Below are 14,457 nucleotides of genomic sequence, written 5' to 3'. Positions count from 1 at the left end.
AGAAGATAAATTCATGGCACCAAAACAACCTATTTGCATATTCCCCCGGTAGTTTAATTTCAAACAAGCCAAGCACAGGGGCTCTTGCAGGAGGCAGGACAAATAATCCATCAAAGATCCACGGAAGGGGACAAGCAGAGGCTCAGGGGCAGCGAAGCCCCCAGGGAGCAGCAGTTCAGTCTCCGGAGCTGGGGCAGGCCCCGCTTCTCATCCCTTCCAACAATCCATCACACCTGCAGGGCTTCCGTTTACTATGCTGTAAAAGTTGCTTCATTTAATTCTCTTCATAGTAGTGGCATTTGCATATTCTGAGAACGTGACATTTTCACACAGAACGTGCTGCTTAGCTCATCTGCGAGAGGCCTTACAGGGACCCTCACACACTGCGGCCACCACACCTGCAGGGTTAAGCCACTAAAGAAATCACCTTTCTCGCACTGGGGTATCCAGTCCCTGCATGAGTACACCTGTCGGAAGGTCTGTAGCAAGCCCACGCTGGGCCACGACCCGGAGGCTACCAGCCTGGACACGCCCGACAATCCGGAGAGAACTCGTGCACTCTCCCTAGGCAGGTGCCACTGAGAGCAGGAGCCCAAACGACCCCACCAAGACCCCACGAGGGAGAGCCCTGCACGGAGCACAGGGTGGGGGGTCCTGATGTCCTGTATGGAGCACGGGGGGGTCTAGATGCCCTGCATGGAGCCCGGTGACACCTGATGCCCTGCATGGAGCACGGGGGGTCCTGACGTCCTGCGTGGAGCACGGGGGGTCCTGACGTCCTGCGTGGAGCACGGGGGGTCCTGACATCCTGTGTGGAGCACGGGGGGTCCTGACGTCCTGCGTGGAGCACGGGGGGTCCTGACATCCTGCGTGGAGCACAGGGGGGTCCTGACATCCTGTGTGGAGCACGGGGGGTCCTGACGTCCTGCGTGGAGCCTGGGGGGACCTGATGCCTTGTGGGGGCACAGGGGGGTGGTCCTGACATCCTGAGTGGAGCACGGGGGGTCCTGACGTCCTGAGTGGAGCACGGGAGGTCCTGACGCCCTGTGTGGAGCATGGTGCCACCCCGCGTGTTCCTGCACGGACGTTGAGTGCCACCTCCCCACGCCCCAGTCACCAGGTGGAAACCACCATGCCCGTATTTTAGGGGCAGGCAACATGTCAGAATAAAATTATTTCTAAAAATTAAGGAAGTATTCGCATTAAAAAGTTGACCCCAGAGACTGCTGCATGACAGATGTGGGTAGAATTCACGTCCCTGTGCACAGCCTTCCCTACATTCCTGGGGCCCAGCAGCCAGGAATCAATAAAAATAGGAAAAAACACACGTTTACCCAGGTTTGAAACTGTTTTTTTGAATTAAAACCTGTGACACACATGAACATGTCAAACCACGTTCCACAGGAACGAGCTCATGAGCGTCCAATACAAAATGCAATAAGGCGACGGCATTCTTCCAGCGTGAGACACTGGAGAAAGGGGGCGCATGGAACAGCCTACCAGGCGCTGGCACATGGCACGCGTACTGAATGCTTATTTAATTTTAGGAGCAAAACCAAACACCACACGTCCTTCGGGAAACCCACAGCATCATGGTGGGGCCAGCTCGGCAGACACAAGCCCCACACAGGCATCCAGGGCAGGCCGAGGTGTCCAGGGCACAGAGCGTCCAGGGCACAGGGCGTCCAGGGTACGAGGCATCCTGGGCACAGGGAGTGCGGGGCAGCCCGGGGCTGGGAGCAGAGCTGCGTGGGGCACAGTGGCCTCTAGAGGCACATCCGGAGCAGCCACCTCACAACGGCTACCCTGGAGGAAACCGACCCACACGGCAGGACACGGGCCAGACTAGCATCAAAAGCAACAGAATAAAAAGACCTGCTTGGCCTCCTCCCATGTCCTCAGAGGTATCAGCAAAAGCAGCTGCAGCCCTGCGCCCACCAGCAGCCCTCCCCCGCCTGCCCCAGAGGCCACTCTGTATGGCTCACAGGGGACCTAACTGCAGGAGCTGGTGGCCCTGGGCAGCCTCACAGGCTGCAGGACCGACAGTGGCAGGCATCTGCCCCCCACACCCAGGCACTCAGGGGCCATATCTGGGGCTGACCACACCAAACACACCAGGAGAGCCAGCCATCAAGCTGGTCACACGCTGTGAGGCCCCTGGCAGTCCATCGTGCCCCCGATTCAAGACCCCTATGAGTGAGCCAGTCACTCCTTGTGGACACAGGACAGGACACGGCCAGTTGAAGAGTGCAAGGGCAGGGGCTTCATGCCCCAGACGTGGGGAGCACTGTCAGAGGCCCCTCGGGAGCGGTGAGGGAGCACCAGCCTCAGGGCGTAGGGAGGACCGTCAGTGACCCCTCAGGAGCAGTGGAGGAGCACTGGCCTCATGGCACGGGGAACACTCGGCCTCATGGCACGGGGAACACTATCAGTGGCCCCTTGGGTCGGTGGAGGAGCACTGGCCTCAGGGCACTGGGAACACCATCAGTGGCCCCTCGGGAGCAATGAGGGAGCACTGGCCTCAGGGCACAGGGAACACCGTCAGTGACCCCTCAGGAGCAGTGGATGAGCACTGGCCTCAGGGCACAGGGAACACCGTCAGTGGCCCCTCAGGAGCAGTGGAGGAGCACCGGCCTCATGGCATGGGGAATACCATCAGTGGCCGCTCGGGTTGGTGGAGGAGCACCAGCCTCAGGGCGCTGGGAACACCATCAGTGGCCCCTCGGGAGTAGTGAGGGAGCACCGGCCTCAGGGCACATCGCCAGTTGGCCCTCGGGAGTGGTGGAGGAGCACCGGCCTCAGGGCACGAGAAACACCTTCGGTGGCCCCTTGGGAGTGGTGGGGGAGCACCGGCCTCAGCACGGGAGCCCCGACCTCAGCACGGGAGCCCCATCAGCAGCCCCTGCGGAGTGGGGTGGGGGTGGGGGGCACCGGCGTCAGCAGAGAGGAGCTGGGGCTGCACTCATGTACATGCACAGACCTGTCAAAGGATGACTTACTACCCGCACCTGAGAGAGCACTGCAAAGCCACTCAATTAAATGCCAGAAAGCCCCAAAATGCTAATGTGACCTTCGTGGGGCAGCCGGGCGTCGTGCACCAGGATGGCGCTCACCAGGACAGTTGATCGGAGTTTGCTGGATTAGGTCAGGACTGTCTCAAATGGCAAGAAAAACAACAAAAATGAGGAAGGAAGGAGTGCGGAGTTTGCACCTTTCAGAGCAGACATGGTTTAACGCCATCTCTCTGCCTCTCCCCCCAAATCACCTCCCATTACGCCTTCCTCATGCCCTGAGAAGGGAGCCGAAGCCCTGACCTGGAGATGCCCATCTCCGTGAACACACGTTAAAGGGAACAAACTACAACCTCCCGAAAGGTGCCCCAATGGAGAGACGCAACCCTGACACGACAGGGCACAGCACCTTTTGCTCTCGGATGGAAACATAAATCACTTCCCCACAACAGCGAGGCAGCGCTAGTCAGGAGAATTCAGCAAGCGAGCCCTGTTACGTGCTACAGGGGAACTTGGAATCCTGCAGTTCCAAAGTGAGCTGCAAGCCCACTGTGTGCAGGGCCAGGGTGCTGCGGACGGCAGGGCCCTGCCACAAGAGGTGGCAGCATGCGGTCGACCCCTGGACGGCCCACCCCCTGGACAGCTGACCTCCTGGATGGTTGAACTCCTGGACAGCCCACTCCCTGGACAGCTGACCCCCTGGAAAAGGCACAAGGCATCGGCACAGCACATGGCCAACCCCCTGGACAGCTGAGTTCCTGGGCAGCTGAACTCTGGACGGCTGAGCCCCTGGCTGGGGCACACAGCCAATCCACTGGGCCCAGAAGCCACCACCGAGTTCTCGCCACAGACCAGGAAGCCCCAGGGTAGGGGGTCAGCCAGCAGGTGATGGGAGGGTGGGCTCTGGCCTGACACCCCACAGCACAGGCACGAACCCCGTATCCCGCCATGACTCTGCGGACACCCAGGGCTTGAATGAAAACCATTCTCAAAAACATGAAAAACTGAACTAAATGAGCAAGATAAATTTATATACTGTGCACAACTTTGTACCTTTCCCTTCCTGAACATGCAGGGAAGAGAGCACACCGACAGCTAAATTCCCCCTTTGGAAGAACCAGAGGGAACAAGTACATGTGTCCTGACGCTGGGGCAGCAGTTTTCATGACGCCTCCAGAGCTCCGCGGCTCCCCGCCACCCTGACCTGAGCCACTTCGGGAGAAAAGACGTCGATTTCTGGCGTCAGTTCACGTCCACGACAAGCAACATCCTCAAAGCTCCACAAAGCGTAAAACTCGCAGGACAACACGCTCAGCACAATCAGGCCCAAGTTTCCCCAAACAGTCCATCACCATTCACCTCCGCGAGGGCGCCGGGCCGGGGCGCGCTCGTCACGGGAAGGGGGAAGCCCACGGCACCCACTTACCTGTCAGCTTGTTGTGGCTGAGCACGAGCTGCGTGAGGTGCGCCAGCGAGACTGCAAGAGAAGACAGGGCACGTCAGGCTGCGCAGCACAGCGGGCAGGGAGCTCCAGGCCCGGCCAAGCCCAGCACCTCAAAACGGGTGCCCACGCGTGGGATGGCCTGGCGTCCCGCCCACTGCCCACCCCGAGGGGCCTTCGCCCACCCCCCCCAGCCAGCCCTCCACCCCCAACCCAACTCCCCACATCCCCGACCCCGCACCCCTCACCCCCAATTCCCCCCACCCCCGACCCTCCCACCCCCCACCCCTATTCCCCCCACCCCCGACCCCCCACCCCCCACCCCGAATTCCCCCCACCCCCGACCCCCCAACCCCCGACCCTCACACCCCCCACCCCTGGCCCTCCGCACCCCCCTATCTCCACCCCCAATCCTCACCCCCCCCAGCCAGCCCTCCATGCCCCCCCAGTCACTGCGGGGCCGTTTCAGAACACCTGTGCCCCATGCGCCAGCTCCAACCTGCCCGAGGTGGAGTCCGCTACAGGGTGGCTTCCCCAGCATGAAGGAAGGAAGCACATGCTGACAAAAAGAGTCATAAGACAAAAAGCGACTGGCAGAAACAGGCAAGAATTTTTCCATTATCTTTACAAGAACATCCTTACGCTAACACAGTAGTGTCTTCATGAAGGGTTAATAAGTGTCTTCTCCGGCAGTCTCAGCGTCAGACCCCAGCATGTTCAGTGTGTATCACTCATGGCCACAATTTTGTTTTCTCATAAACTGTCACTAAGTTAGTGAAAAATTCAAAGTAACAGCAGAAAGACCTGATTCCCTGAACCACCAGTGGCCGCTGTGACGCCCCATAAACCTCAGCAGACATCCCTACAAAGCCGCATGCGACCGCCGAGACGGAAGGTCCACTCAGGACCCCAGGCCTCGCTGCGGTCTAACCCTGGCCTGAGAAGGTCTGGCAGCGCACAGACCCGATGCCACAGGCACTGGGTCCATCTCTGCGGGAACTTTGACCCTCCCCTTGCAGTGTGCCCCTACACAAGGACCTGCCAGGTTTGCTGCCTTCTCCTGGGGCGCCCCACCAGGTAGCCTTCCCCCCACCCCGACTCAGGAAGTGGCCTTTCACCCCCACATCCAGCCCCTCCAAGCACCTCTATTCCTTTGAAATTAGTAAGGGGCAGAGGGGTGTGTGATACACTCTAAACAGCCCTTTCCTCACCAAACTTTAAATGCACTTGTGAATGCTGGGGTCTCAGGGTGGCCTTGAGTCCAGGGGTGCAGGGCAGGTGCCGCTGCTGTCCCAGCGGCTACAGAAGAACTCGGTCGTCTCTGCCCTTCTAGAGGCCCCGAGCCCTGGAACAAGGCCCCGGCACAGCCCGGGATCACTTCCGCGCCCTTCTTCATGCTGCCGTGCTTCACGCCGACGGCTGTTCCCCCCGAGCCGGCCACCCTGCCCCCTCGACGCGCCCCGGCTTCCTCTGGGCAGCTCTCCCCAGCTCCCGAGCACAAGAGGCTCAAGCTCATCCTGTCCGTACTCACACTGGTCCTGGGGTCCCCCCCCTCCGGGGGTCTCCCTCTCTCTGCCTGGACTTCCAGGGTGCACCATTCCTCCAGGAGCCCCAGGGTCTGCCCTTTCTCCCGTCTGTGGGAGATCACACTCAAAGCCAAGCTCTGGGCTCGAGATGTGCCCACTGCCACGGGGGGTCAGTACCCAAGCTCTCTCAGTGAGCAGAGCGAGGGGCACATGCACATGTGTACACACAAGCCCACACACATGCACACGCGTCACACATGCACACGTGTACTTATACACACACAAGCAGACACTTGACATATCGTTCACATATGCACACGTATTTAGTACTACAGAAAGTGACAAAGTCTTAGTCTTTCCTATAAAGAGAATCAATTCAGTTGTTGCTTTCACTGATCACTCTACCCAGACACATTTTCCTTCCTCACTGTTGGTAGAGGTCTACCCCCTAAAGTGGGCAAGATGGAGAAAAATGAGAACAGAGAAAACGTCTTTAGGGCACCAGAGTGCCGGGCAGCGACGTGCCCAGGCCGGGTGATGGGCGCAGGGGTGCCAGCTCCTCCCACCTGCCCACGCACGTGCGCATCTCAGGTAAAACTGCCCGCTGAGAGGCAGGCAGGAGGGTCTATGGAGGGGCAGCGCTGCACCCCACAGTGGAAACGGGGGCTGCGCCCAGGCCCGCCATCCCGCCGTGGGCCTGCACCATGCTCTGGGGCCAGCTAACCCAGCATCAGGCAGCCCCGTGACGGTCGCCTCACCCACGCACTCCTGGGGGAGCTCACCCCCAGGCCCACGAAACACCACAGAGCCGTGTCCATGCACGGTTTGGCCTCGTGGCTGCAACCATAGCGCTGGCCTCCTGGAAGTGGCGTCTGGGTGAGCGGTTCAGGGCCACTGTGCAGGGAGACCTGGGTCCAGGGGCTGCTCGGGGCCGGGGGAGGGCAAAGAAGGGCAGGTTCTGAAGGTGCCCAGGAATGCCCACCCGTCAAGGCCACCCAAACTCCCAGAGAGCCGCCCACGGGCCAGGGCTGGAGGGGAAACACAGGGGGAGGGGGCGCACAGGGCCCGGTCAGACGTGGGCAGCAGCTCGGGCACAGGGGGCGGCCCAGGCGCAGTGGGCAGCCCGGGTGCAGTGGGCGGCCCGGGCGCAGAGGGCAGCTCAAGCACACTGAGTGGCTTGGGCAGTGGGTGGCTCTGGAACAGAGGGCGGCTCGGGCACAGAGGGCAGCTCGGGCATGGGGAACAGCTCTGGCACAGCGTGTGGCTCAGGCACAGAGGGCAGCTCGGGTGCAAGGGCGGCGCGGGAGCAGGGGTCAGCTTGGCCAGGGTGGTCCCCCACCCAGCCCTGGCCCTGGTTCTTTAACCCTGGAGGCACAGCACAGCTGCGCCAGGTTCTCCCCGCAGGGTGTCCGCACCCTTCTCCTGGACTCCCACGCCAGGTGAGAAGGAGGTAACGGGCACAGGCAGGAAGAGACCCTGCGGCAAAGGGGCAGCCCCCCTGGGGACGCCCTGGCACCGAGACATCCAAGGACCCAAGAGACTTCCTGGTGTTCTAAACCATCACAGGAAATCAGCAGCAAAGCCCCGCGCATGCGGCCCTGAGGCTGCCCTGTGCCAGGTGGGCACTGGACGCTCTGAGCTGCTACCTCACAGCAACCCACCACACCCCACCAGGCAGGGGCAAGCACCTTGCCTGCGTCCACAGCGGGGCACCAAGAGGAAGCTTCCAGGGGCTGCAGACCTGGGCACTGTGCGGGCAGCCACTGGAAACACTGCCTCACTCAGCTCAGTGACATGGAGTGGCCAGCCTGTCCTCTCCACTTGTGCCCGGTCCTGGACAAGGAGGGGGCGCTCCACATGCTCCCCGATCTCCTCGGGTGCTCCTCCTCCCCTTGGGAAGGTGCCGGCACACAGGGCCAAAGTGGCCACGCCCGCAGGCAGCTCCCAGCTCACCGGGGGACCCAGGCAGGGGCACAGGTAGGCAGCTGGGGCGGCAGCTAAGCGGTCACTGGCAGGGGAGCCACTGGCCATGGAGGGCCAGGGCACAGCAGAGGGGTCACCCCCACAGGTCAGACCCTGCACGTGGCCTTCCCGAGGGCCCCGACACCTGCGCCGGCCGCTCCCAGGCGAGCCCGGAGGGCGACGCCGTGTGTCCTGCGGAACACAGAAAGCCGGCCCCCTGGAGGCAGGCTGTCTCTCCTTCCAGAGGGTCCCCTGAAAGGTATTTCAGCCTAACCGGAAAGATGACTAGCAAAGGCTCGGCCACTTCGAAGCCGATGGGTCTCAAGAGACTAAAGTCACAAGAAGACCTGCCGAGAGGACCGCAGGCGCCCGGCTGCGGGTGGACGGCAGTGTTGGCACCAGAGGAGCTTCCCCGGGCACCCCGCTCCGGTGAGAGGACGCAGGCCCTGACTTCTGGGCGCCAAGGGTGCCCCAGGGTAGACGCAGGCTGGTGGGACACGGCGAAGGGGAGGAAATACAGAGGGTGTGCGGCCACGTCCCAGCCTGGCTCTAAGACAACCCAAAGGGACATGCCCAGCCCCGCTGCCCCCCCCCCCCCCCACTGCAAGCCTGGGGCACCCGGCCACGGGGAGCTCGGACCAGGGGAGGCACAGGAGCTGGTCCACGTTGAGGCTAAGCACAGGGACAGAGAAGGCACCAAGGCCCGGCAGACAGGGGGGACACTGCCCAGTGCGGGGGGGGGGGGGGGCAGTATGGGAGATGCTGCCCGGTGGGGGTAGAACGGGGGACGCTGACCAGCGAGGGGACAGGGGACAGGGGATGCTGACTCCACCATGGCCCCTGGGTGGGCCTCTGCAGCAAGCACCCCCAGAGGCGCGGGCATCTGAGACGCGGGAAGGACAGGGCTGCATCCCCGAAGTGCAGTCCCTGCAGGAAGGAGGCGTCCTGGGCTGGCGTGCGCTCCAGCCTCCCTTCTTACCTGCAAAGCTGAATTCCCGCTTGTCTTCAGTGAAACGTAACAGGTGGTGAAGGAAGCTCAGGACACAAGGAATAACCACCTTTTGTACAAGCAGCTGAATCGCTTGTATTTAGCCCCAAAAGTGCTGCGCGCAATTCCAGTTAAGTCAAATTTCACAACCAGAGGCGCACAGGAGCTCTCACCCTGCAGCTCACACACCATCAGGTACTTCAGCACACCCGAGGAATAAATATCACGTACTCCCTGCGAAGGGGCCTGGCTGAGGAGTAGGCTTCGGGAAGGGTCCCGGGAACGGGGCCCAGCATGCAGGGCTTGGGGAGAGCGAGGGGCTGCCCTGTGACCTGCAGCGGGCAGGCCCCCATGTCCACAGTGCTGAGCCCTGGATGGAGCTCCACATTCACTTCCCCACTTCCTGAGCTGCTGTTTGGGAGAAAGTTAAAAATGATTTTGCATTTCACCACCCATTGTGATGCCAGGAACATGTCTTTCAGGAAACAAGTGGCTATCTCTTCTTCAACAAGACCAAGGCTTCAAAGAGATAGCGGAGCTGAGCTGAAAAAGCTTCCCCTCATCCACTTTCAAACATCGCACAAGGCTTCCTCAAGAAGCCGATAGGAAAAGCCCCGCTGCAGGCAGCCTCTCCATCCGCTCCAGGGACAGTGAGTGGCAGGGGACAGGGCACACCCAGGCCCTCTGTGACAGCGCAGGGCCCCGGGAGCCCGGCATCCCAACACGTCAGCACCCTGAGAGGCCAAAACCCCCAAGGGCACCCCTGAGAGTCTCAGCATCCCCAAAAGGCCAGCATCCCCAAGAGTCTAAGCACCTCCGAGGGCCCAACATCCCCAGAGTCTCAGTACCCCCAAGGGCTCAACATCCCCGAGGGCCCAGCACCCCTGAGAGTCAAGCACCCCTGAAGGCCCAGCGTCCCCAGAGTCTCGGCACCCCCGAGGGCCCAGCACCCCTGAAGGCCCGGCACCCCCGAGGGCCCAGCACCCCTGAAGGCCCGGCACCCCCGAGGGCCCACAGCACCCCTGAGAGCGTCCAGCACCCCGCAGGCCTGACGCAGGCCGAGGCCAAGCTGCTAACTGGTACAACCGGAGGTGGATGGTATCTCCCTTCGCGGTGGTCACCCACAGGGACCCAGGAAACAGCGCTTCAGTCCCCCCAGCCTCCCAGTAGGAAGCTCTGGATTCCTGAGTCCAGCAGCCTGGAGGCCCAGAGCAGGTCGGGACACACCACGATTTCAGTGAAGAGGAGGCAGGGGAGGTGCCTGGCTCAGGGGGAGGGTTCGTTCAGTTCTCCTGGAAGGACAAAGGCAGGCCGTGGCCAGATTTGGGAGGCTGTGGGGCAACCCCGTTGGCAACGGGGCCACACACAGCCCCAATTCATGTTTTATTCAGTACAAAGTCATTTTTGGAAACACCAAAATTAGTGGCCAACATTTAAAAATTAGAAAATCCCACATAAAACCCTGTGTTCTTGACTTCTTAAAAATAAATGGCAAAGGAAAAAAAGACCTGGCAACGCGAGACCATCATCCCACACCGCATAGCAGGTACAGCAGCTGCCCCCTCTGATGGGGACATGCCATGGAATCGGCCACCCTCGCCTGGCCCTGCTAAGCCAGGGGGCAGAGACACAGGATGCAGAGGCTAGCCGGGAAGACAGCAGGTCAGCTCCAGGAAGAAAAACAACAAACACCTCAAGGAACGCAATGAGTCAGGGCGTCTCAAGATACTCTAGGCACAAAAATGTTACACAAGACGTCTGCTCAAGGAGCAAAGCGGACATCTACCGGGAGAGAGGAAGAATGGCTCAAAACGGTCCACAATTGGAAACCAAGGGGCCACTGAGTGAACTGCAGAGAGAAGCCCCAAAGTGCCACAAGGAGCTGAGGTTCTCATTCCAGACACGCCTGAGCCCCCCGCAAGTGGTGAGCAGGGTCTGTCCCTGGGGGACCTGCCACCCCCGACTCCCCTCAACTGGAGGCTCACAGGCCTTAGGAGGACCCAGCTGGCCTGACTGTCCACCTCCCCCGGGATCTCCAGGGGCACCTATCCGTCCCCTCTCCCTGGTCCTCTCTATGGGGGCACACACCCGCTGCCCCCTGACCCTGAGGCCATCCCCTGACCCCCCAGCACTCACAGAGGCCGCTGATGTCCAGCATGCTGGAGATGCCACGGTCACTCATGTCCACCTCGGGCTGGCTCTTCTCCCGGCTCTCCTCCACCAGCTTCTTCAGGGACTTGGACATGGCCTGCACAAGCGACGACGGCGGTACTCGTGGGTGACGGCGTGGGGGGGGGGCGCGGCGCAGGGTCGGGGAGCGCCCTGGGGGGCAGGGACAACCGGGGGGGGGGGGGCGCAGGGACCACAAGGGACGCAGGGACGATCGGGGGGCACAGGGGACGCAGGGACCACAGGGGACGCAGGGATGACCAGGGGGCATAGGGGATGACCGGGGGGCACAGGAGACGGAGGGTCGGGGAAGGGCCCTGGGGGGCAGGGACAACCGGAGGGGGGGCGCAGGGACCACAAGGGACGCAGGGACGACCGGGGGGCACAGGGGACGCAGGGACGACCGGGGGACATAGGGGATGACCGGGGGGCACAGGGGACGGAGGGTCGGGGAAGGGCCCTGGGGGGCAGGGGCAGCGGGGACGCAGCGACGACCAGGGAGCGCAGGGTCGGGGACTTGGAGTGTCCGCGGCGTCGGGGGTCTGCGCGGCAAGCGGAGCAGGGCGGGGCGCGAGGCGGGGCCGGGGCGAGGCGGCACTCACCGAAGGAAAGCGCTGCCAAGCCGCCAGAGAAGCACCGGGTACACGCTCCAGCCACCGAGAAGCTCCCGCTCCGCGGTCTGCGCAGGCGCACTCACCCGGGATTGGACACGCCCATCCCCGCGCAGGCGCACTCATCCCCTCCGGACACGCCTTGCGCCCCGCGCAGGCGCACTCGGCTCCGCCCCCGTCCTGCCCGGCCCTTCCCAAATTAGGAGAACAATTCACCAAACCGGGCCCCGGGGTGCGGCTCCGCCTACAAAGGAACGCATACCCTGCGGCTGGCCAATCATAGGCGTTGTTCGGCTCCGAGATCCCGCCCACCCGCATATTGGTCCGTCCTCCTTGGCTTCCCTAGAAGTGGGACATAATTGGACCAGAACAGGTGCGTGCGCACTATCTCTGGCGCAGGCGCAGTCCGCTGGTCGAAGCGCGGAGTGCTGTGGGCGGAAGCGAGGACGCTTGGGGACTCCTGTGGGAGGTAATGTAGCGGAGGTTTTGTCCCTGGTCGTGAGTGTGTCCTCCCGCTCCTGCTTCCCTGAGTCCCTTCCCCGCCGTTGCCCCACAGACAGAGCCCTTCGGTGTCCTGGGCCTCCCCGCCCCCAGCCCTGCCCTTTGAAAAGCCTGCGGGTTTCTGGGGTGCGTCTCACACCTGGTCCTGCGGGTCTGAGCTACAGGTAAGTCTGACCACCACACAGGTGGGCTTTCCCACCCGTGAAGCACGTGAGTGTGCCTCCCACGAGCCCCCCACTTCCTGTTCTTCTTAGACGTTACACACAAAGCACAAGCATCCAAAGAAAAACGGATAAATGGGACTTCATTAAAATTAAACGGGGCGGGCCACGGTGGCTCAGCAGGTAAGAACGCTTGCCTGCCATGCCCGAGGACCCGGGTTCGATTCCCGGTGCCTGCCCATGTAAAAAAAAAAAAATTAAACGTCTGTGCCTCATAGAAATGCATTGTGAATGTAAAGTGACAGCCCACAGGATAGCAGGAATATATTTGGAAACTACATGTCCATGAGGGTTTAATGTCCAGAATATATAAAGAAATGCTTCCATTCAACAATGAAAAGACAGACGTCTGAATAGACATTTCTCTAAAGAAGATACACAACTGGCCAGAAAGCACATGAAAAGATGTTCAACATCAATAACCACAGGGAAATGCAAATCAAAACCTGGATGAGATACCATTTCAGACCCACTGGAATGGCTGCTATTTAAAAATAAAAAATAAGTGTTAGGGTGCAGAGAAATAGCAACATTCATTAATTGTCGGTGGAAGCGTAAAATGGCACAGCCACTGTGAAAAACAGTTTGGCAATCCCTCAGAAAGTTAAGTACAGAACTAAGGTATGACCTGCCAATTCCACTACTAGGTATATTCCCCCAAAAAATTGAAAGCAGAGACATGAACAGATATTTTGCATGATGATGTTCATAGCAGCATATTTCACGATTGCCAAAAGAGAAAGCGAGCCAAACTGTTCATCAATGAATGGCTAACAAAATATGATATATACAACGATGGAATATTATTCAGCCATAAAAAGGAATGAAGTCCTGATACATGCAATGACATGGATGCACCTTGAAGAGATCACATTGAGTGAAATATTCCAGACACAAAAGGGCAAATATTGTATGATCCAACTGATGTGAAACAATTAGAATAAGCAATGTCATAAGATTAGAATCTAGAATATAGGTGTAGTGGTTTGAAAGTCTTGTGTACCCCGGAAAAGCCATCTCCTTTAATCCTAATTCAATATTGCAGAGTGGAAACCTTTGATTAGATTATTTCCATGGAGGCTGACCCACTCAATTGTGGGTGTGATCTTTTGATTAGAAAGAAATGTGACTCCACCCATTCCAGGTGGTTCTTGTTGAGTTTACTGGAGTCCTTTAAAGGGGAAACATTTTGGAGAAACCTCAGATGCAGACACAGACACAGACATTTGGAGATGCAGAAACCCCAGGAAACACAGTTGCTTCAAAGCTGTCATAGATGCAGACAATTGGAAATGCTTGGAGTGCCGACAGAGAGAGCAGATGCCTAGACACAGATGTTTAGAGATACAGAGCCCAGAAGATGTCAACATGTGCCTTCCAGTGAGATGCTGACAAGCCAGAACCCAAAGTTGTGTCCCGGTGGAGCAAAGTGAAGGTCCATGGATGCTTAGAGAGGAAAACACTGGCATCAAAAGCTGGAAGCAACAGAACTGGGAACAAGGACCAGCAAACACCAGCCACGTGCCTTCCCACATGACAGACATCATCCTTTCTTGAGTCAAGGTACCTTTTTCTTAGTTTGGACATTTTTATGGCCTTAAAACTGTAAAATTGTAACTAAATAAATTTCCTTTTTAATAGCCATCCCGTTTCTGGTATATTTCATTCTGGTAGCATTAGCAAACAGAAACAGGAGATTCCCAGGAGACAGGGTGGGGTAGGGCACAGGGAGCTAAGGCTTAAAAGGTACAGAGTTTCTGTTTGGGATGATGGAGAGCTTTGGGGATGGGCCGCAGTGATGCCACACAATGCCGTGAATGTCATTAGCAGCACTGAATTATGTATCTGAATATGGTTAAGTGGGAAATTCTAGGTTGCATACATGCTACTAGAATAAAAATTTTCAAAAAACTCCATGGAACGGCGCAGCACAAATGGAGAACCCTATGTTAAGCCGTGGGCTGTAGTTATTAGTACAGTTATGAAGATGGGCTTTTATCAATTGCAGCAAAGACACCAGATCTATG

General features: G+C 59.2%; 1 protein-coding gene across 1 annotated transcript in view; it reads right to left on the bottom strand.

Moving 5' to 3' along the window:
- RSU1 (Ras suppressor protein 1) overlaps positions 1 to 11,807 on the bottom strand; it is a 96,283-nt gene extending 84,476 nt beyond the window's left edge. The window contains exons 1-3 of the mRNA XM_077154967.1: positions 11,700 to 11,807; positions 11,065 to 11,176; positions 4,438 to 4,488 (exon numbers count right to left, since the gene is read on the bottom strand). Of these exons, the coding sequence (XP_077011082.1) occupies positions 4,438 to 4,488; positions 11,065 to 11,173 (160 nt within the window). The 5' untranslated portion in view covers positions 11,174 to 11,176; positions 11,700 to 11,807. The remainder of the gene's footprint in view (positions 1 to 4,437; positions 4,489 to 11,064; positions 11,177 to 11,699) is intronic.
- Positions 11,808 to 14,457: the final 2,650 nt, after the last annotated feature.

Source organism: Tamandua tetradactyla, chromosome 1 (assembly GCF_023851605.1).
Source record: "Tamandua tetradactyla isolate mTamTet1 chromosome 1, mTamTet1.pri, whole genome shotgun sequence".
NCBI lineage: Eukaryota > Metazoa > Chordata > Mammalia > Pilosa > Myrmecophagidae > Tamandua > Tamandua tetradactyla.
Note: the sequence above shows the minus strand (reverse complement) of the source record. Positions and strands in the feature narration are given on the sequence as shown.